Source organism: Lynx rufus, unplaced genomic scaffold (genome assembly GCF_022079265.1).
Source record: "Lynx rufus isolate CCGP_SWC_20201006 ecotype Redwood Valley unplaced genomic scaffold, mLynRuf1.p SCAF_1, whole genome shotgun sequence".
Lineage (NCBI taxonomy): Eukaryota > Metazoa > Chordata > Mammalia > Carnivora > Felidae > Lynx > Lynx rufus.
In genome coordinates this window covers 117,297,493-117,317,222 of record NW_025814823.1, presented here as the reverse complement: position 1 = coordinate 117,317,222, position 19,730 = coordinate 117,297,493, and the positions used below count along the sequence as shown (strand labels likewise).

At 43.8% G+C, this 19,730-nt stretch overlaps 4 protein-coding genes across 4 annotated transcripts in view; all 4 read right to left on the bottom strand.

Moving 5' to 3' along the window:
- Nucleotides 1–13,875, bottom strand: part of LOC124516700 (protocadherin gamma-C5) — a 79,992-nt gene extending 66,117 nt beyond the window's left edge. Inside the window, exon 1 of the mRNA XM_047086102.1 lies at nucleotides 10,626–13,875. Within this exon, the coding sequence (XP_046942058.1) occupies nucleotides 10,626–13,046 (2,421 nt within the window). The 5' untranslated portion in view covers nucleotides 13,047–13,875. The remainder of the gene's footprint in view (nucleotides 1–10,625) is intronic.
- On the bottom strand, nucleotides 1,340–3,866 carry LOC124514846 (protocadherin gamma-B2-like). The gene has a single exon (XM_047083563.1). It carries the CDS (start codon nucleotides 3,773–3,775, stop codon nucleotides 1,340–1,342), a length of 2,436 nt encoding a protein of 811 aa, XP_046939519.1. The 5' UTR covers nucleotides 3,776–3,866.
- On the bottom strand, nucleotides 6,838–9,542 carry LOC124514046 (protocadherin gamma-A11-like). The gene has a single exon (XM_047082367.1). The coding sequence runs from the start codon at nucleotides 9,319–9,321 to the stop codon at nucleotides 6,838–6,840; it is 2,484 nt and encodes an 827-aa protein (XP_046938323.1). The 5' UTR covers nucleotides 9,322–9,542.
- Nucleotides 13,876–14,959: 1,084 nt separating the features above from the next.
- On the bottom strand, nucleotides 14,960–19,727 carry LOC124516747 (protocadherin gamma-A10-like). Its single transcript, XM_047086105.1, has one exon. It carries the CDS (start codon nucleotides 18,107–18,109, stop codon nucleotides 15,542–15,544), a length of 2,568 nt encoding a protein of 855 aa, XP_046942061.1. The 5' UTR covers nucleotides 18,110–19,727; the 3' UTR covers nucleotides 14,960–15,541.
- Nucleotides 19,728–19,730: the final 3 nt, after the last annotated feature.

Genomic DNA, 19,730 nt, shown 5'->3' with positions numbered 1-19,730 from the left:
CCACGTACTGTTCTTCAAATAGGCATGGAAGTAGGGCCAAGTAAAAAACTACAGTGTTCCTTTTAATAGAAACTTCAGTGAGCTTATTTTTATTTCCGAGCTTATTTTTATTTCTCTAAAATTTTTCATAGAGTCACTTTCTTGAGATTATTTTCTGTAGCTGTAGGTGTATTCTGTCTTTTTCAATGAGCTTTTAAATGAATCTGAAGTTTCTATACAAAGTAATTTCAACCTTATAATTTTAGTGCACCTAATTTGATATCACCACCCCAAAAAGACACCTATTATGTGACATCTCCCTAGGAAATTACTGTTTTCAGATATCCTTTAATAGAATAAACTTTCTCACTTGCTGTGATAGGTGGCATTTTTTTAACAGATTCTCAAAGTTACCTATATAGAACTATTGTTGTTCTATAGGTTGTTAACATCTAATATTTAAAAATCAAAATTTCACAACATGGAAACCTAAAAATAAGAAATGGAATTGTATACGTTATCAGAAGCACACTGACAAGAAGTCAACTGAGTAAGACACATCAACATTTTTAGGACAAAATGGAAGCATTTCAACTTGCATTTACGGGAAATGAGGGTAGTACTTCACAACTTACTAATATATTATATTACAAAATAGTGTTTGAGAAAATTAGCAATCCAAAGAATATTACACACTTACCTTTTTCTGAGTAACAAACCCAATTCCAATTACTGAAAATGGTAATACATTCAAAAGCCCACCAAAATAAAAGAAAAATTCTCCCTACTCTGCTTTCATGAATGTAAACATTTAGATTCTGATGAAAAGCATGCTTGGCAGGCATACCACAATGTATCTTTAAAACTGGGAGGAAATCTGCAGGTAGTTCTGAGAAAAGATTGAGAAGAAATTTAGCCTATTCAGGGGGATTCAAAAAATCTCTAGCAAACATACCTGAATATTGTCAAATCATTACTCTGTCCTTTAAAAAAAACCAAACAACCTTGTGCATTTTCCTCTCACTTTGTAGCTATAAAGAAGAAGCCTTATATATTCAAGATATCAATGTTCTGAGAAAGGTAAACACCCACAGGAAGAAAACATTTATGTTTCAGCTACAAATATTTCTGTGGCAACAACATCATAATACCCACTTCTCACAGTAAAAGAGATTTGTGGGGGGGGGGTAAAGACTATCTCAGGTGAAATTGTCAAAATATTTCAAAATACTTGAGGGCTAATAATGAAGTTACGGGTCCACACAGAAAGGAACAGAAAATATTGAGTGGGCAAACGAAGTGATAGAACAAATGATTTAAGATTTTTTTGCCAAAATAGTTTTAAAATTAAAAACCAAACCTACGTATTGAAACTCACATGGGCAGAAGCAGCAGCAGCGTTAGAGCTTAATTTGTTATTCTCCTCAGTGACACTTATTACCAAAGAAGCTTCATTAGAGAGATCTCCTCGGGGACCCATTTCTGACGTCATAGTTAGAAAATTAAGCCGTGTTTTCTGAGAATCGGAGGCAATGTACGTATTGTAGGAATAAGGCAAAGTTTCAGGATTATAGGTGGGAGAAACTCCTGGTCCAATCTTATGACAGAAACCAGGTTGAATGCAGTTCCAGGCAGTTTGGGTGATGGAGCATCGCAGGTGCAGGGCCACCGCCAGAATCACCGCAAGGAGGAAGAGCACCGAGATCAAGGCCAAAGCCACCACCAGGTAAAACTGCAGCTCGGCCTGGGGGTCAGAGGGCTCCGGGCGGTCGCTGACATCCGGCAGTACTTCTTGGAGGCTGTCGGCGAAAACCAGGTGCAGCGTCGCGGTGGCAGAGAGGGGCGGCTGTCCCCCGTCCCGCACGGCGACCAGCAGGCGCTGGCGGGCCCCGTCCCTGTCGCCCAAAGCACGCGCAGTACGCACCTCGCCCGTGCGCAGCCCCAGGCTGAAGAGTCCGGGCTCGCTGGCCTGCAGCACGTGGTACGACAGCCACGCATTGTGTCCCGAGTCGGCGTCCACCGCCACCACCTTGGTGACCAGGTAGCCGGGCTGCGCGGCGCGCGGCACCGTGTCGAAGAGCGCCGAGCCGTCGGGCCCCAGCGCCGGGTACAGCACCCTAGGCGCGTTGTCGTTGCGGTCGCCCACCAACACGCGCAGGCTCACGTTCGCGCTGAGCGCGGGCGAGCCCTGGTCGCGGGCCTGCACCGTCAGCTCGAAGGCGCGCAGCTGCTCGTGGTCGAAGGCGCGCTGCGCGAACACCACGCCGCTCTGCGCGCTCACGGACACGTAGGACGCCAGCGCCCGCGGCTCCAGGTCGCTGGCCACGATGGAGTAGGAGACGTGGCCGTTGGGTCCCAGGTCGGGGTCGGAGGCGCTGACTTGGGCGATGGAGGCTCCTGGAGGGTTGTTCTCGGCAATGTGGACCATATAGAACGCCTGTTCGAAAATGGGCGCATTGTCGTTGACATCTGCGATGTGCACAGTGATGCTTGAGCTAGAGGAAAGAGGCGGCTTTCCCCTGTCAGTAGCTGTGATGGTGACGTTGTACACAGGGGTCTTCTCCCGGTCCAGGGCCCCATCTGTTACAAGTTTGTAGTAATTATTGGCAGAAGATTCAATTCTAAAAGGAACTTTTTCTTTTATGAGGCATGTGACCTCTCCATTTTCTCCCGAATCTTTGTCATGTGTTTTGAACAGAGCAATCACCATCCCCTGTTCTGTGTCCTCAGTTATGGAACTTGACACCGAAGTGAAAATGACCTCTGGGGCATTGTCATTCTCATCTAAAATTTCTATTATAATTTTACATTCAGTGGCCATGCCTCCACCATCCTTGGCTTCTATACTCATGGTATAACTACTACTGTTTTCAAAGTCTATAGGACCTTTGGATTTAATTTCTCCACTTTGATGGTCAAGCATAAACATATTTCCAATATCTCTTACTGTTTTGAAGGAGTAGGTGATCTCTGCATTGATGCCCTCATCCTGGTCGATGGCTGTCACCTTTAGCACAGAGGTGCCTGAGGGCAAGTTCTCTGGAAGGTTAACTTTGTACACATCCTGACTGAACACTGGGGGGTTATCATTGGCATCGGTGACCTCAATCTTGATTTGAACGGTGCCACTTCGGACTGGGTCACCTCCATCCACTGCGGTCAGGACCAGAAGATGGGAGCTCTGATGTTCCCGGTCCAGCGGCTTCTCCAATATTAATTCTGGGGCATTCTTGCCTTCGGTCTTATCCTTCACCATCAGAGAGAAATACTCATTATAGCTGAGTTGGTAATTCTGGAGAGAGTTAGGTCCTACATCTGCATCTATAGCAGATTCCAAACCAAATCGAGTTCCAAGAATTGCAAGTTCATTGATTTTTAAAACAATGCTATTTTGGGGGAAATAAGGTGGATTGTCATTTATATCTTCTATCCTCACAGATATGTGAAAAACATTTAGAGGATTATCTGCCACAATCTCTAAGGGCAGGACACACAGAGGGTTTGGGGGACAGAGCAACTCCCTATCTATTCTGTCACTCACAAGTATGTTGCCATTCTCTGCGTTCACGGTAAAGTATTGTTTCTCTGCACTAACTCTGAAGTTGCGGGTCAATAAATCCTGTACATGCAGCCCCAGGTCTTCAGCAAGGTTTCCTACCACTGAGCCCCTGGCCATTTCTTCCGGAATAGAGTAGCGGATCTGCTCAGAGAGCCCCCCACAGAACAAAGGCAGCAGAAAGGGAAAGAGTACTTGCCGCTGCCGGGTATAGCTCCTCTGCTTCGCCCTAGTTCCCATCCTTTTGTGCACTGCCACAGCCTCTGATGTTAAGAGAAGATGCTTTACAAATTGTGTTTAAAATAGTTACTGCCAATACGTAGAAAACTCAATGTCTTCAGTTTCAAGGCATCCCAATCTGTATTCCAAAATCATTTGCTGAGCAGAGAGTCTATGTGTGGGCTTCATCTCCTTTCAGACTTGCTTCCGTGACTGCGCAGAAAATCACTTAGGTAGATCGTGGACTCGTGCTCTTGCAGCGCATTGGCCAACAGCGGCGCTCAGAGTCTACTTAGAAAATTGCAGTCCAAAGCCTTGCAAACAATGGGATTTGCTATTCCATCAGGTTTGTTGGACTCAGGTATACAGAACAAGGCAATATATGAGTTTTGGATGTGTCTCTTTTCCAGTGTTTACTACCAAAGAAGATTCATTAGAGATTTGATTCTATAGAAGAGCCATTAACCGAGTATGAGAAAAGTTTATCTTCTAATCAGAGGCAATGCACATACTGGAAGAACAAAGCCAAGTCTTCTCTCCAGATTTAGAACATAGACCACATGGTAAAACAGCCTCACCAAGTGATATGGGGAAATTTTTGCAGCCATGAACTAACCCCCAGTATTATTTTCAATCTGATGTGCAGATAATTTTCCTCCTAATTTTTCCAGAGGAAACTGGAGGAGAGCTCAAATCTATATAGGACATACTCAGGAGGAGGTTGACCAAAGATATATAGTTTTCCTTGCTCCTTATAAAATAAATTTTTGAAAAGGATTATCAAGTGTTTTACGCTTTCACCATAACAATATAAAAGTATACCCTAGTAGGTACCATAGGAATTTAATGACATGCAAAACGTGAGAGTGTTTTATTTTTATCCTTCTATTTAACTGGACCACATGTTGTACCTTAATAGAAGTTTATCACTACCTCTGAATCAAAATAACCATCTTCTTAATCTCAAGTTTCAAAGGTAACCTTTCCTTTTGTTCTCTAAGATTTTGGTTGCCAGCTCCTAACTGTTCAGACTATGTTTTATATATATATATATATATATATATATATATATGGAACAACCTCCCTCTCCCACAAAATAACTCATGTCCTTTTATTCGTCTGCTTTCAATTCAAGTAAAATGCCTCAAGTCTTTTTTAACTTTATTTATTTTTGAGAGAGAGAGAGAGAGCACCCACATGTGAGTGGGGGAGGGTCAGAGAGCGAGAAGGAGAGAGAGAGAATCTCAAGAAGTCTCCATTCTGTCGTGGGGTTCGATCCTATGGACCATGAGATCGTGACCTGAGCTGAAACCAAGAGTGAGATGCTCCAATTGGGCCACCCAGGGCACTCCAAATCTGTTTTCTCAGTTTGGAATTCCACAGGCATAAATTTTATCCCTACATGCTTGAAACACTCTAAAATTTTTCTTGACATCAAGAATGTCAAGCATCTGTTGCAGGATATCCCTTTCCTACAGTTCAAATTCTTTTTGCCAAAATATTAGAAACTCAATTATAGCTAAATACATTAAGGTCAATTCCTAAATGAGAAAAGAAAACTTGAAAGGGAACATGAATATGTTAATAACCTGGGCCAAACATCTATAAGTGGTATGAGAGTGCTGAGCTGAATTGAGTATGGAGATGATTCCTGTGTTCAAATATCTTCAGTAAGTCTCCTTTCCTCACTTGACTTTCCTATGCAGTGTTTCAGATAACACATGTCATTAGGTAACTACCAGGGTTTCAATAACAAGTTGGTTCTGAATATAAGGATTGAATATACTTATATATATTACAAAATGAGTTTTCAAAGGAAATAAAAAAGGAATCCATGACTCATAGGCATATTGAAAACAAACAACAACAAAAAGGAAACACCAAATAGGAATACCAGATAAATCAGTCTCATAAAGTCCAAATATTCACAAACTATTTCACATTAGTATATCTGAAAAATGTAAGCATGTTTAGCCAATTTGAAAATAACTTTTTGAGAAGCACTGGATCAAAATTATTTCTGCAGGTGAATTTACTACATTAAGAAATCTTTTTTTTAATAATTTTTTTAAATTTTTTTTTCCAACGTTTATTTATTTTTGGGACAGAGAGAGACAGAGCATGAATGGGGAAGGGGCAGAGAGAGAGGGAGACACAGAATCGGAAACAGGTTCCAGGCTCTGAGCCATCAGCCCAGAGCCCGACGCGGGGCTCGAACTCACGGACTGCGAGATCGTGACCTGGCTGAAGTCGGACGCTTAACTGACTGCGCCACCCAGGCGCCCCTAAGAAATCTTAAACATACACACAAACACACACACACACACACACACTAAAGTACAAGTAAAAGAATAAAAGAAAATAATACCAGTTCAACAATTCAACTATTTCTTCAGAACAATCAAATGACTTCATGGTAGAAACAGAAAATATGTGTAGAACTTAAGAAAAAAGGTGTACTCTACATTTCCTCTCCCAAAAGAATCTAGTAGTAAAAAGGCAATCAGTATATCTGTTTTGGTAATATAAATAAATTACACAAAGTTGAAATAATCAACATAATTGAAACATATTACCACTCATCAAAACTCAAAATAGAATTTTCATGCTCAGAGCCAAGCTTACATGTGTGAACACTTACATGTAAATGTTGTATATATGTGTATATAGATAAGGAAAAGAGCTACAGAGTGTATGCCATTGAATCAACATGATCAAATTTGAACATTAGAAATAAAGCAAATAGTGGTAGAATTTAATTATAAATAAATGGAGGCAATGTGAAATTGTAATAGGCAAACAAAAAAATTGTGAATCATTAATTTGAATCCTAACCAGTTCATTGATAGCCACAAACACTGATGATAGAAAAATATTACTAAAATTTAACTTATTATAAAGCAAGCCATGGTAGCTGAACTAGACCTTTAGAATCAAAAGAAAATATGCCAGAGGAGTGGAAAAACCTTTTCTGAAAAATGATGGTAATTTGTTGAAAGATAAAATAGAGGAACTCATATGTATTGCTCTAAACATGTATGAACTGAATATATCCCACCACCAGAAATATGTTTTTAAGCCACTTAAAAGACTTGCACAGAGATAGCAACAACTGGGAGGTAGGTAATAAATCTCACCTGATTATTCTTGGAGTCAAATTTGCCTAAACCAGCAGCTGAATCTTCAGCTATCAAGAGTGGCTCGCTTTTCTCACAGCTGTCATGACTAATAAGCATGTCCGCATAGTTGGGCTGAGGGAAGATCACGTGACTCCTCCGAGAGTCCGCCGTGAGGGAGACCTCTTGGGAATAGGTCTGCAGGAAAGCTTGCACCCCGTCCACGCCCACAAAGTGCGAGGTAGGCATGCCAACCAAACTGCCTCCTGAAGCCTGGAGCAGACGTGTCGCGTGCCAGTGCCTCAGTCTGAGCGCCAGCAGCACAATCACAAACGCGAGGAAGACGCAGGAGACAACTGCCACCGCCACCACTAGGTAGAGTGTGAGGCCAGAATCGTGGGGATTGGCAGAAGACTCGAAGCTGCTTAGGTCAGCCAGGACATCTGGGATACTGTCAGCCACGGCCACGGTGAGCGTGACGGTGGCCGAGAGAGGGGGCTGGCCATGGTCCTGCACCACCACCACCAGGCTCTGCTTGAGCGCATCTCTTTCCAGCAGGGCCCGTGCTGTGCGCACCTCGCCCGTGTGCAGCCCCACCGCGAAGAGCCCTGGCTCGCTGGCCTTGAGCAGGCGGTAGGACAGCCAGGCATTCTGGCCAGAGTCTCTGTCCACCGCCACTACCTTGGTCACCAGGTAGCCAGGCTCAGCTGACCTGGGCGCCAGCTCCACACCAGTGGAACCATCGGTTGGGAGGGTGGGGTGCAGGATCTCTGGCACATTGTCATTCTGGTCCAGCACGAATATGCTCACAGAAACATTGCTGCTGAGTGGCGGGTTCCCACCGTCCAGTGCTGTCACCCACACTTGCAGGTCACGGAACTGTTCATAGTCAAAAGAGCGCAGTGCATATAGGGTGCCGGTGTCTGAGTTGATGGAGACATAGGAGGATAAAGGTGCTCCCTGCAGGGTATCCTCCACTAGGGAATAAGTGACCTGGGAGTTCTCATTGCTGTCCAGGTCAAGTGCCATCACTGAGAAGAAGGAAGCTCCTCTGGGGTTGTTTTCAGGAATGTAGACGGAGTAAGATGAGTCAGCAAAAGTGGGTGGGTTATCATTGTCATCTGCTACATTCAGTGAAATGTGAGTTTCTGTAGACAAGGGTGGATGTCCCTGATCTGTGGCTATCAAGGTTATATTATAGCTGTGGACCTGCTCCCTGTCCAGCACTCTGTTTGTTATCAATTTGTAATAATTTCCATAAGTCTTTTCTAATTTAAAAGGCAGACTGTTAGGAACGAAACATGAGACTTGACCATTTTCTCCAGAGTCTTGATCTTGCACATTTAGAAGAGCAATAACTGTACCTGGGGGAGAGTTTTCCAGCACTGAATTAGTAGAAGATGTGATAGTTATTTCTGGAGCATTATCATTCACATCCACAACTGTGATCAATATCTTAGCAGTGGTCGAGAGACCTCCACCATCTTGGCCTTGAATTTCCATCTCATAAAATCTAGATTTCTCAAAATCCAGAGACCCTCGTATTAAAACTTCTCCAGTTTGAGAATCCAACTGGAATATTTCAGAAGCTTTGCTTTCCATATTCCGGAATGAAAACACCACTTCCCCATTGATTCCCTCATCTGGATCAGTTGCATTTACCATGAGAACCCGAGTTCCAGAGCTGAGGTTTTCAGGAATACTCACTTGATATACAGACTGTGTAAACTTTGGTATATGGTCATTTACATCGAGGACCACTACACGAATGGCAACAGCACCCTGTTGGATGGGATCTCCTCCATCGAAAGCTGTGAGGAGGAGATGGTGAGCAGCCTCCTTTTCCCGGTCCAAACTCCCCTCCAGCACTAGTTCAGGATTCTTGGCCCCATCCATCCCGCCTCGCATTTGCAAGGAAAAATAACTATTAGGATTGAGCTGGTAGCGCTGGAGAGAGTTCATTCCTACATCTGGATCCCTAGCGTTAGGAAGGGGAAATCTCGATCCTGGAGTTGCGTGCTCACTGACTTTTATCTCTATTTCTGCCTCCTGGAAGCTGGGGGCGTTATCATTAACATCCATTATTTCCACCTCCACTCCGTAAATCTTCAGGGTATCTTCCACAAGTATCTCTATATTTAAAAAACAGGAGGACAGTGTCTCACAGAGCTCCTCCCGGTCTAACCTACCTGCAGTGATCAAGCTGCCACTTCGCGGATTCAGAGCGAAAAGCTGCATCCTGCCTCTGGAGATGATGCGGACTCGGCGTTCCGCCAGCTCCCAGGGTTCCAGCCCCAGGTCCTTGGAAATATTGCCCACGAAGAAGCCTTTATCTGTCTCTTCGGGCACCGAGTATTGGATGTGCCCTGCCCCAGACTCCTGTAGCGTCCTCAGGAAAATGTATAGTAGGATCAGCCCGCTGCGGTCCAGAAACAGTAGCCGATTCCCCATGGCAGTAAGCTGAGCTTATATTCCCTGGTTTCTTGGGCTGTTTTGTTCTGAATCAGCTAATGTATCTACCAAGTTCAAGGATGACTGCATCCAGAATATATTAGAGAGAGAACTACTTTAAGTTTCCAGCATCAGGATCTGTGAGTATCCATGTTACTCTGCTTTGTGTTGTAGAGATGGGGGAGGGAGGGAAGGCAGCTTGCAGCTTCCCATTCCCTGATTGGTGAAGAGCGGCGCCTAGAGCCAAATCTTATTATTGCAACGAGTAAGAAAAGCCCAACTTAATGTGTCTGTTCCAGAAGTTATTACACACCTCTTCAAGAATTACACATATTTGTAAAACTGAAAACTGCACAAAACAAAGGGTTGTATAATGTGATGTTGAAGGTTTACCAAGAGCATTTAATAAAAGGAATAATTATTAAAAGGGATTGTTTAATTTTAAAAAATGTTTTCAAATACTATAGGAACTAAACAACTGCAAGTTAGACTTGCTTTCTATTGATTTTTACCAACTGAAGGGAACAGTATTTATGGATGTGGAACTATCTCGGTTCCAAAAAAATCATCAGAGCGCATGACTAAAATTCTTACCAATATTTCTTTATTGAGTAAAAGATGAAACATTTGAGAAAATTTGGATGACATTAGGCTGTCATTTTAAAAATTACCATGATATAAAAAAATAGAATTGTGTTCCATATCCTTAAATAAGAAGTATTCTCTTTCATGAAAAATTTGCTTGAGATTTCTATATATTCTACCTTAAATTGCATAGTAGAATGACTGCAGCACAGTAAACTTTAGTCTAAACAGTGATACCAATAGGTTTGACCTAGATTTATTTTAGGAATTTTATCAAGAGATTGAATCTAGAATCATTACTTGTATTTATTTATTTTTTAAAATTTTTTAATGTTTATTCATTTTTGAGAGACAGAGACAGAGCACAAGCAGGTGCAGGGCATAGAGACAGGGAAACACAGAATCAGAAGCAGGCTCTAGGCTCTGAGCTGTCAGCACAGAGCCCAATGCAGGGCTTTATTCCAACTCACGAACTGTGAGATCATGACCTGAGCCGAAGTCAGATGCTTAACTGACTGAGCCACCCAGGCACCCCTATTAATTTATTTTTAAGTAAGCTCTACACCCAAAGTGGGGTTTGAAATCACAACTGTGAGATCAAGAGTCACATGCTCTACCAACTGAGCCAGCCAGGCACCCCTTAATCTAGAATCTTTAAACAACAATGCTCCATTGGAATACATTGGCATTAGAATATAAAAAGCATTTTAAATACTTACCTGTTTTAAAGTTTTCTTATCTGCTTCAACACTAGGAGTTAAAATGCTAGTCATTAGTCCCGAAGGGCTATCTTTGTTGAGAATATCTTGTGTGGCTGGAAAATGATCAACAGATGTGAGAAAATTAAATTCCGGATTAGTTTGATCCCCAGGCACACAAAAATTATAGGCATAGGGTAATGTTCCTTCACTGTAGTTGGCGGTAATCTCGGGTCCAGACTTGGAACACCGAACAGACCCAAAGCAGCTCTCTGGGGCGTGGCTGGAAGAGCTTCGCAGGCGCAGGGCCACCGCCAGAATCACCGCAAGGAGGAAGAGCACCGAGATCAAGGCCAAAGCCACCACCAGGTAAAACTGCAGCTCGGCCTGGGGGTCAGAGGGCTCCGGGCGGTCGCTGACATCCGGCAGTACTTCTTGGAGGCTGTCGGCGAAAACCAGGTGCAGCGTCGCGGTGGCAGAGAGGGGCGGCTGTCCCCCGTCCCGCACGGCGACCAGCAGGCGCTGGCGGGCCGCGTCCCTGTCGCCCAAAGCACGCGCAGTGCGCACCTCGCCCGTGCGCAGCCCCAGGCTGAAGAGTCCGGGCTCGCTGGCCTGCAGCACGTGGTACGACAGCCACGCATTGTGTCCCGAGTCGGCGTCCACCGCCACCACCTTGGTGACCAGGTAGCCGGGCTGCGCGGCGCGCGGCACCGTGTCGAAGAGCGCCGAGCCGTCGGGCCCCAGCGCCGGGTACAGCACCCTAGGCGCGTTGTCGTTGCGGTCGCCCACCAACACGCGCAGGCTCACGTTGGCGCTGAGCGCGGGCGAGCCCTGGTCGCGGGCCTGCACCGTCAGCTCGAAGGCGCGCAGCTGCTCGTGGTCGAAGGCGCGCTGCGCGAACACCACGCCGCTCTGCGCGCTCACGGACACGTAGGACGCCAGCGCCCGCGGCTCCAGGTCGCTGGCCACGATGGAGTAGGACACGCGGCCGTTGGGCCCTAGGTCGGGGTCGGAGGCGCTGACTTGGGCGATGGAGGCTCCTGGAGGGTTATTCTCAGCCACGTGGACCACATAGGAGGCCTGGTGGAAAATCGGTGTGTTGTCATTGACATCGGTGATGTGCAAGGTGATGGTAGTGCTGGAGGAGAGGGGCGGAATGCCCCTGTCAGTGGCTGTGATGGTGACGTTGTATTCCGGAGTCTGTTCTCGGTCTAGGGGTCCATCTGTTACCAGCTTGTAGTAATTATTAGATGAAGAATGAATCTTAAATGGAATATCTCTACTTAAGTTACAAATGACTTCTCCGTTTTCCCCAGAATCCTGGTCCTGTGTTTTGAAGAGAACAACAACCATTCCTGGATGGGAATCCTCCAAAATTTGATCAGAGAGAGAAGTAATGATTATTTCAGGGATGTTGTCGTTTTCATCTAGAACTTCTATGATTACTTTACACTGGGTAGAGAGGGATCCTCGGTCTTTCGCTTCTACATCCATGGTATATCTTTCTACTTCTTCAAAATCCAAGGGTTGCTGAGTTATAATGTTTCCTGTGGCAGAATCCAGAGAGAACACATGCTGGGCTTTATTAGCCATACCAAGGAATGAGTAGGTGATCTCCGCGTTGAAGCCTTCGTCTTGGTCAGTGGCACTCACCTGCACCACTGAGGTGCCTGGGGGTACACCTTCACGAAGACTGACCCTATACATACCTTGGCTGAACACCGGGGGGTTATCATTGGCATCCACCACCAGGATTCGGATCTGAGCTGTGCTGCTTCGTGGTGGATTTCCATTGTCAAATGCTGTCAGCACCAGATAATGAGAGCTTTGTGTTTCCCGGTCCAGGGTCTTCTTCAGTACTAATTCTGGATATTTGCCACCATCGGGATTGTCTTTCACCACCAAGGAGAAGTACTCATTAGGGCTTAGCTGGTATTTGCTCAGTGAATTCGTACTAATATCAGGATCTTTTGCAGACTCAAGAATTGTTCCCATCCCTGGGGTGACAGATTCACTGATTTCTAAGTTTATTTCATCTTTATGGAACTGAGGGGCATGGTCATTAATATCCTCAACAACAACAATGATATGAAAGATATTTAAAGGATTTTCCACCACGGCTTCCAACTGCAACTCACATCTTCTTCTCTCTTTGCATATCTGCTCCCGGTCTATTCGGTCCTTCACTAGTAAGTCCCCGCTCTCTGCGTCTACGTTGAAAAGCAGCTTCTCCGTGCTGACTCGCAGCTTCCTAGCTGACACGTCCAGGACACTGAGCCCGAGATCCTTGGCGAGGTTCCCCACCACCGAGCCCTTGGCCAGTTCCTCGGGAATCGAGTAGCGGATCGGCTCGCAGAGCGCGGGGTAGAACAAAGGTAGCAGGAAGGGAAACAGTACCTGCCGCCTGCCGGCCGGGCGCCTCTGAACGCAGCTCCCTCCCATTGCGCGCTCTAGTTCTCGCTGGGTCCCAGTCTTTCTAGCTAGAAAAAGGGCCCGCTATCGCACTGGTAGCATTAGGCCCAGAACATACAGAGCCTCCAGTCTTCGGGCTGGGAATCTGTGTGTGCTGGGGAGAGTCTGCGCGGCCAGAAGCCCCTGTGTGTATGGGGTTCCTTCACTCTGTGTTGTTGACTGCGCAGGAACACCCAGGCTAGAGGCTGAAGAATCCCGGGCGACAGCACTTGCCCTGTACTGGCCGACAGCGGCGCCCAGAGGCTTTGTGTGGAACCGCAATCTAGTTTTTCTCTTGTTAAAATGTAAGATGATAACAGCTAATATCCTAAATCTTATTTCTCAGTGTTTTCATTCTCATCATGAAACGTGTTTCATATGGTAAAAATTATAATATGTTGTATATGTTAAAAACTTACATAGACTTTGAATAAGTAAAGTACTTCTTTCAAAATTCAAAAAAGCACAAAAGAATATAGAGTGTAAAGTAGCTCTTCCATCCCATGGCCCATTACTATTCAGTTCTTGCATCCAGAGGTAATCACTGTTGTTCCTTTTAAAAGTAATTATCCACAAAGGTAAGTACTGAAAGTAAGCAAAAATCTTTTTGTCTTCAATCGTAGCTTACATTTAGCTAGAAAGCATTAGTCCATCTCCCATATTTAGAAATTAGAAGGCTGTCATTCCCATAGTCATTACATTCATCTAGGGTGTTCTGTGCTGTTTTCAAATAATAATTAACATGATTTGGTCACAATAATTACCACGCCGAAAGAGTAGTTTTTTAAAAACCCTGTATTTTTCAGAACAGAATTATTTAGATATAGATGCGTAATAATTTTTTTTTTTAAATTTTTTTTTTCAACGTTTATTTATTTTTGGGACATAGAGAGACAGAGCATGAACGGGGGAGGGGCAGAGAGAGAGGGAGACACAGAATCGGAAACAGGCTCCAGGCTCTGAGCCATCAGCCCAGAGCCCGACGCGGGGCTCGAACTCACGGACCGCGAGATCGTGACCTGGCTGAAGTCGGACGCTTAACCGACTGCGCCACCCAGGCGCCCCTAGATGCGTAATAATTTTGACTCCCAAAGATAGATTTAAAATGACTTTCAATGATTTAAGTTAATAACTATGACCCTAAAGGATGTGCTCTCTTTCCATAGACCTATTGTTGAACAAATGTTGGATGACAATGAGAAAAATCATAGTGTCATAAATATTTTGAGACACATTAGGATATTCTTGGACTGTATGCTACCATATTGGTTTGGAAGAATACTAGTAATAAGTTAAAAGTAAGATATCAAACTAAATACATCGTCATCGTCACTAAAGTAAATGGCCACATCAGTAACTCTACTTACTGATTGTTTAGAATACTTCTGTGTACTTCTCTGCTTATATTCAGATCTCCCACAGAAATGACATTTCTTTCTTGACCTAGTTTATTTTGATTCTTAACATCAGAATTTTCATAAATCCAGGTGGATCTTCTTTCTTCTATGTTACAAAGCCACTGAAATACCCTTGGAACTCATCTTTTGCTTCTGTTCTTAGGCACATGTACAAATGCTTTTTCTTATTTGGAGAATTTAACAAAAAATGCTGGCAGCATAACCCAAAATTTGCTTACTTTAACCTTCTATACGTTCTTTAGCATCCCTAGTGAGCAAGGAAAGTCAAATTAAAATGCTGTCTTCCACATAACAGTATGAAATTAGAATCACAAGCAAAAAGGATGCTACACTGTTACAGGGTGCCTAGGTAGCTCAGTCTGTTAAGCATCTGACTTTTGATTTTGGCTCAGATCATGATCTTTCAGTTCGTGGGCCTGAGCCCCATGTGTTCTGTGTTGGGCTCTGCACTGACAGCATGGAGCCTGCTTGGGATTCTCTCTCCCTCTCTCTCTGCCCCTCCAATGCATGCGCTTTCTCTCAAAATAAATAAACTTTAAAAAAAGGATGCTAATGTATTGTTACCAATTATGATTACACTTGGAAAATTTTAAGCACACATTGTTAACAATTGTTAGTAGAATATTAATGAAAAACTTAAATCCTTCTAGGAAGTATATTCAACTGTAATTGTCACCGCAAGGTATATTTTGAAAAATAAAACCACAAAGGTGTATTGCTTTTCTCGTTGGGAAAAACAACACTGAGGAACCTGTTCACTGTTTCCAGTGAAGTTAATGGATTTGTCTCTGATATTCACCTATTTTACCAGACCTGCCTTCAAAACAAGAGCTAAGGTTGCCTAAGAGGCTAAGATTTTAGCATGTGGCCAAGAGAAGTGTACATAAATTGACAGACACTTATGGAGGTACTCTCAGGAACTGTCAGTACTGTACTCAACAAAACTATAAAGTAGAATGCTCTGCAAAATCGTAACAGCCTTGTGACCATAGGCTTTCATTGGAATTACGTGAATATTTACCAGAAAATAAAAACATATCAGTCTTAATTACCATCAAATTCTACTCTTCAATGTTTTAGCAAGAAACAAATATCATTGAAATGGAGGGAACAGTGAAAAAAATAAAGACCAAAATTTTCTATCATTATGCCAAACCTAAAAGTAAAACCAATTATAATTCTTAAAAGAAAAAGAGTAAAACCAGAACTCACTGGAACCAAAGGGTTATCTTCTACAGGTAACTTCAAATCATCTAACAAAGACAAAGGATCCTTTTTCTCAAATCTCTCATGGCTAATGAGCATGTCGGTGTAGTTGGGCTCGGGGAAGATCGCGTGACTCTTCCGTGAGTCTGCTGTGAGGGAGACCTCATGGGAATACGTCTGCAGGAAAGCCCGCACCCCTTCCACGCCCACAAAGGCGGAGGTGGGCACACCCACTAGCCCGCCTCCTGAAGCTTGGAGCTGGTGCGATGTGTGCCAGCGCCTCAACCTGAGAGCCAGTAGCACGATGACAAAAGCGAGGAAGATGCAGGAAACTATGGCTACCGCCACGACCAGGTATAGCGTTAGACCTGAAGCTTCGGAGTCACGTGGAACTTCCAGACTGCCCAGGTCAGCCAGGACATCTGGGATGCTGTCAGCAATGGCCACAGTGAGTGTGACGGTGGCTGAGAGAGGGGGCTGGCCATGGTCCTGCACCGCCACCACCAGGCTCTGCTTGAGCGCATCTCTGTCCAGCAGGGCCCGTGCTGTGCGCACCTCGCCTGTGTGCAGCCCCACTGCGAAGAGCCCTGGTTCGCTGGCCTTGAGCAGGCGGTAGGACAGTCGGGCATTCTGACCTGAGTCTTTGTCCACTGCCACCACCTTAGTGACCAAATAGCCGGACTCTGAAGAACGGGGTGCCAGCTCCATTCCAGTGGAAGCGTCAGTGGGTAGGGTGGGGTACAGGATCTCTGGTGCATTGTCATTCTGGTCCAGCACAAATATGCTCACAGAAACATTGCTGCTGAGAGGTGGGTCCCCACTGTCAGTGGCAATCACCTGAATCTGTAGATCATGAAATTGCTCATAGTCGAAAGTTCGCAACGCATACAGGACTCCTGTGTCAGAGTTTATGGAGACGTAGGAGGATAGAGGTGCTTCCTGGAAAGTGTCTTCAGCTAGGGAGTAAATAACCTGAGCATTCTCTTTGCTGTCTGGGTCTAGTGCAGTCACAGACAAGATGGAGGCACCTCTGGGGTTGTTCTCCGGGATATAGGTGAAGTAGGAGATGTGGGAAAAAGTGGGTGGGTTGTCATTAATATCTGCCACTTGCACAGTGAAGTGAGTTTCTGTTAATAGGGGTGGATTTCCTCCATCTGTGGCTGTCACTGTGATATTGTAAGAGGATACCTGTTCCCTGTCAAGAGTTCTGTGTGTCACCAGTCTATAATAACCGTCAATGGATTTCTCTAACTTAAATGGTAGATTGCCTGATATGGAACAGGTGACCTGTCCATTCTGCCCAGAGTCTGGATCATGCACATTTAAAAGGGCTATAATAGTTCCCGGAGGTGAGTCTTCCATCAGGGGACTAAACAGAGATGTGATGGTCACCTCTGGATTGTTGTCATTTACATCTTCTACTGTAATCAATACTTTTGCCATTGCAAGATATGCTCCTCCATCTTCTGCTTGTATTTCTAATTCATAGAAATCTGTTTCTTCGTAGTCTAGATTTTCTGATAATTTTATTTCCCCAGTATTTTTGTTTAGTTGGAATTTCAACAATTTGTCAGGAACAAATTTTCGGAATGAATATGTGACTTCTCCATTGGCTCCTTCATCCCTGTCTGTGGCAGTGACTGTAAGCAGCTGTGTGCCCACAGGCAAGTTCTCCAGAACACTCACTCGGTATTCTGGCAAGGTAAAGACCGGTGCATTGTCATTTGTATCAAAGACGATCACACTGATGAGAACTGTACCAGATAGGAGAGGGTCACCCCCATCGGAGGCAGTGAGGACCAGGTGGTGTAGTGCCTCTTCCTCACGATCCAGGGCGTGCTTCAGTACCAGCTCCGGGTATTTGACACCACTGGCATGACTCTGAACTGCTAATGAGAAGTACTTATTGGAGCTGAGCTGGTAGCTCTGGAGGGAGTTCACACCCACGTCTGGATCAGCAGCTTCCAGGAGAGGAAAACGCATTCCTGGAGCGACATTTTCATTAATTTTTACCTCTACATTTTCTGCTTGGAATTTTGGGGCATTATCGTTGACATCAGTTATTTCTATTTCTATCCCAAAAAGTTCCACCCTATCTTCCACAAGAATGTTAAAATTCACCAGACACCGTGCACTCTGACCACAGAGCTCCTCCCGGTCTATCCTGCCTGCGGTGACCAAACTGCCACTTCTCGGGTTCAGAGCGAAAAGCTGCGTCCTACCTCTGGAGACGATGCGGACTCCAGGCTCAGCCAGCTCCCAGGGCTCCAGCCCCAGGTCCTTGGAGATGTTGCCGACGAAAGAGCCTTTCTCTAACTCCTCAGGAACGGAGTAGCGGATCTGCCGGGCTTCAGCCTCCCATGACAAACCGAGGAAAAGACAGAACAAAACCAGCGCTTTGCGGTTGGAGTGGTTCCTTTTAGCAGCCATTGTTGTCTAGTCAAGGAATTCTCGCCAAGTAATCACTGGGCACGTTGTGTGTTTTAACGATTCCTTTTTCTTTGTCTGGCTGCTGGGAGCCTCTGTAGCCTACGCACCTCAAATTCTGGAGTGAGTTTCACTGCAACCCTGGAGCCGGTTTGTAGGAACTGAGGAGCTTTGCGTAGTCGGAGCCCTGAGAATCCGGATTGAGCACTGGCTGTGTTTCTCTGGGAGAACAGCGGCGCTCAGAGTCCTGAGAAGTTACTGCACCCACTATGTGTGCAATGGAAAACACGGTACTCTTTGTTGGATCTTTCATTTTACTTTACAATACTTCTTTGGCTTCTCAACTGATATCCCTTAAGTCAACTACTACTTGTAGATTGCTTATTGGGTAGGATAAATGGAAAGTACTATAAAATATCAAATGAAAATAACTGGTCAAATATACATATTTGTAACACTTTCTGAGTAGAAACATACTCATTTCTAGCTATATTCACTTATAATTTTTATTTTAGCTTTAATTGGCCAATTAATTAAATTTGTTGATGATTAATATTGTGTAAAAATTTTTCAAAATATTCTTTTCTAAAATAGTTTTATTGAGCCTCCATGAACTGTTTTGAAAACAATGATTTTTTTTATTGTAGGCATATATAATTAGAAGTTAATTTGACCTATTTAAATTAATGAAGTAACCACAAACTAAAAGGAGTATAACATGTCTGTGTGGTAATGGGAAGAAAAATATAAGAATTTCAAGCTACAATTTTTAAAAACAAAATAATGATGTAGGGTTTTTTTTTAAGTAAGTATTTACTCAAATGATCTGTTTTCATCAGAGCACTGATGCCCATACAAACAATCTCTTCTGGCACTTTGTATGGAAGCCCAAAGTGAAGTGGTTCAGACATCTTCAATTCTACCTGCCCATCAACCCAGCAGAAGTTCTCTCCCCAAAGGTGAGGAGTTTAGAGGTTCACATCTTTTATACAGAGAACAGGTTGTTCAGGACCATTTATGTCACTATGCCTCCAAAGTGTGGAACTTTTCAAAGATTTTATATTTTGTCTTCAAAGACTTTATATCAGACAATTAGAGACAGAGACTGAGTGCAAAAGGCAGTGACAGTTCATTTGCTTTCTTGGAAATTCATTCTTTTTCAATGTAGAGGAAAAAAGATTAGGAAAGAGTACAATTTGAGCTCCAAGAAAAGATAAATAAACATAAGAAGAAAGCCAGAAGAACCAAATGCTGAAGAGAAAAAATCCTCTAGGGTAGTTATTATTAAGTTCTGGGGAGCATAGAAACCTTGGCAATGGAAAACAAGTTTGACTCATCTCCCAAGGAAAATACGTATTTCTATAACTTTGCATAGAATTTCAGAAACTTTTCGATTTGTTCACCATCTCCCCTCAAATGCTTAGTTATTTTAATTACTAGAATAAATGAAGATACCTAAATATAGCCAGGATATTATTTACAATAAATGTTTCTTTGAAACAAGCACCTGCTTGAATATTTAATGAGTGGCTTAATATTATTATACTCAAAATATATAAGTAGAATATGGAAAATTCATCTTAAATCTTAACAAACTTGAGTAATTACTTATTAATTTATTCAG

Excerpts from the sequence above, each read along its gene's own strand:
- LOC124514846 (XM_047083563.1), bottom strand. The coding sequence starts at position 3,775 with ATGGGAACTAGGGCGAAGCAGAGGAGCTATACCCGGCAGCGGCAAGTA.
- LOC124514046 (XM_047082367.1), bottom strand. The coding sequence starts at position 9,321 with ATGGGGAATCGGCTACTGTTTCTGGACCGCAGCGGGCTGATCCTACTA.
- LOC124516747 (XM_047086105.1), bottom strand. The coding sequence starts at position 18,109 with ATGGCTGCTAAAAGGAACCACTCCAACCGCAAAGCGCTGGTTTTGTTC.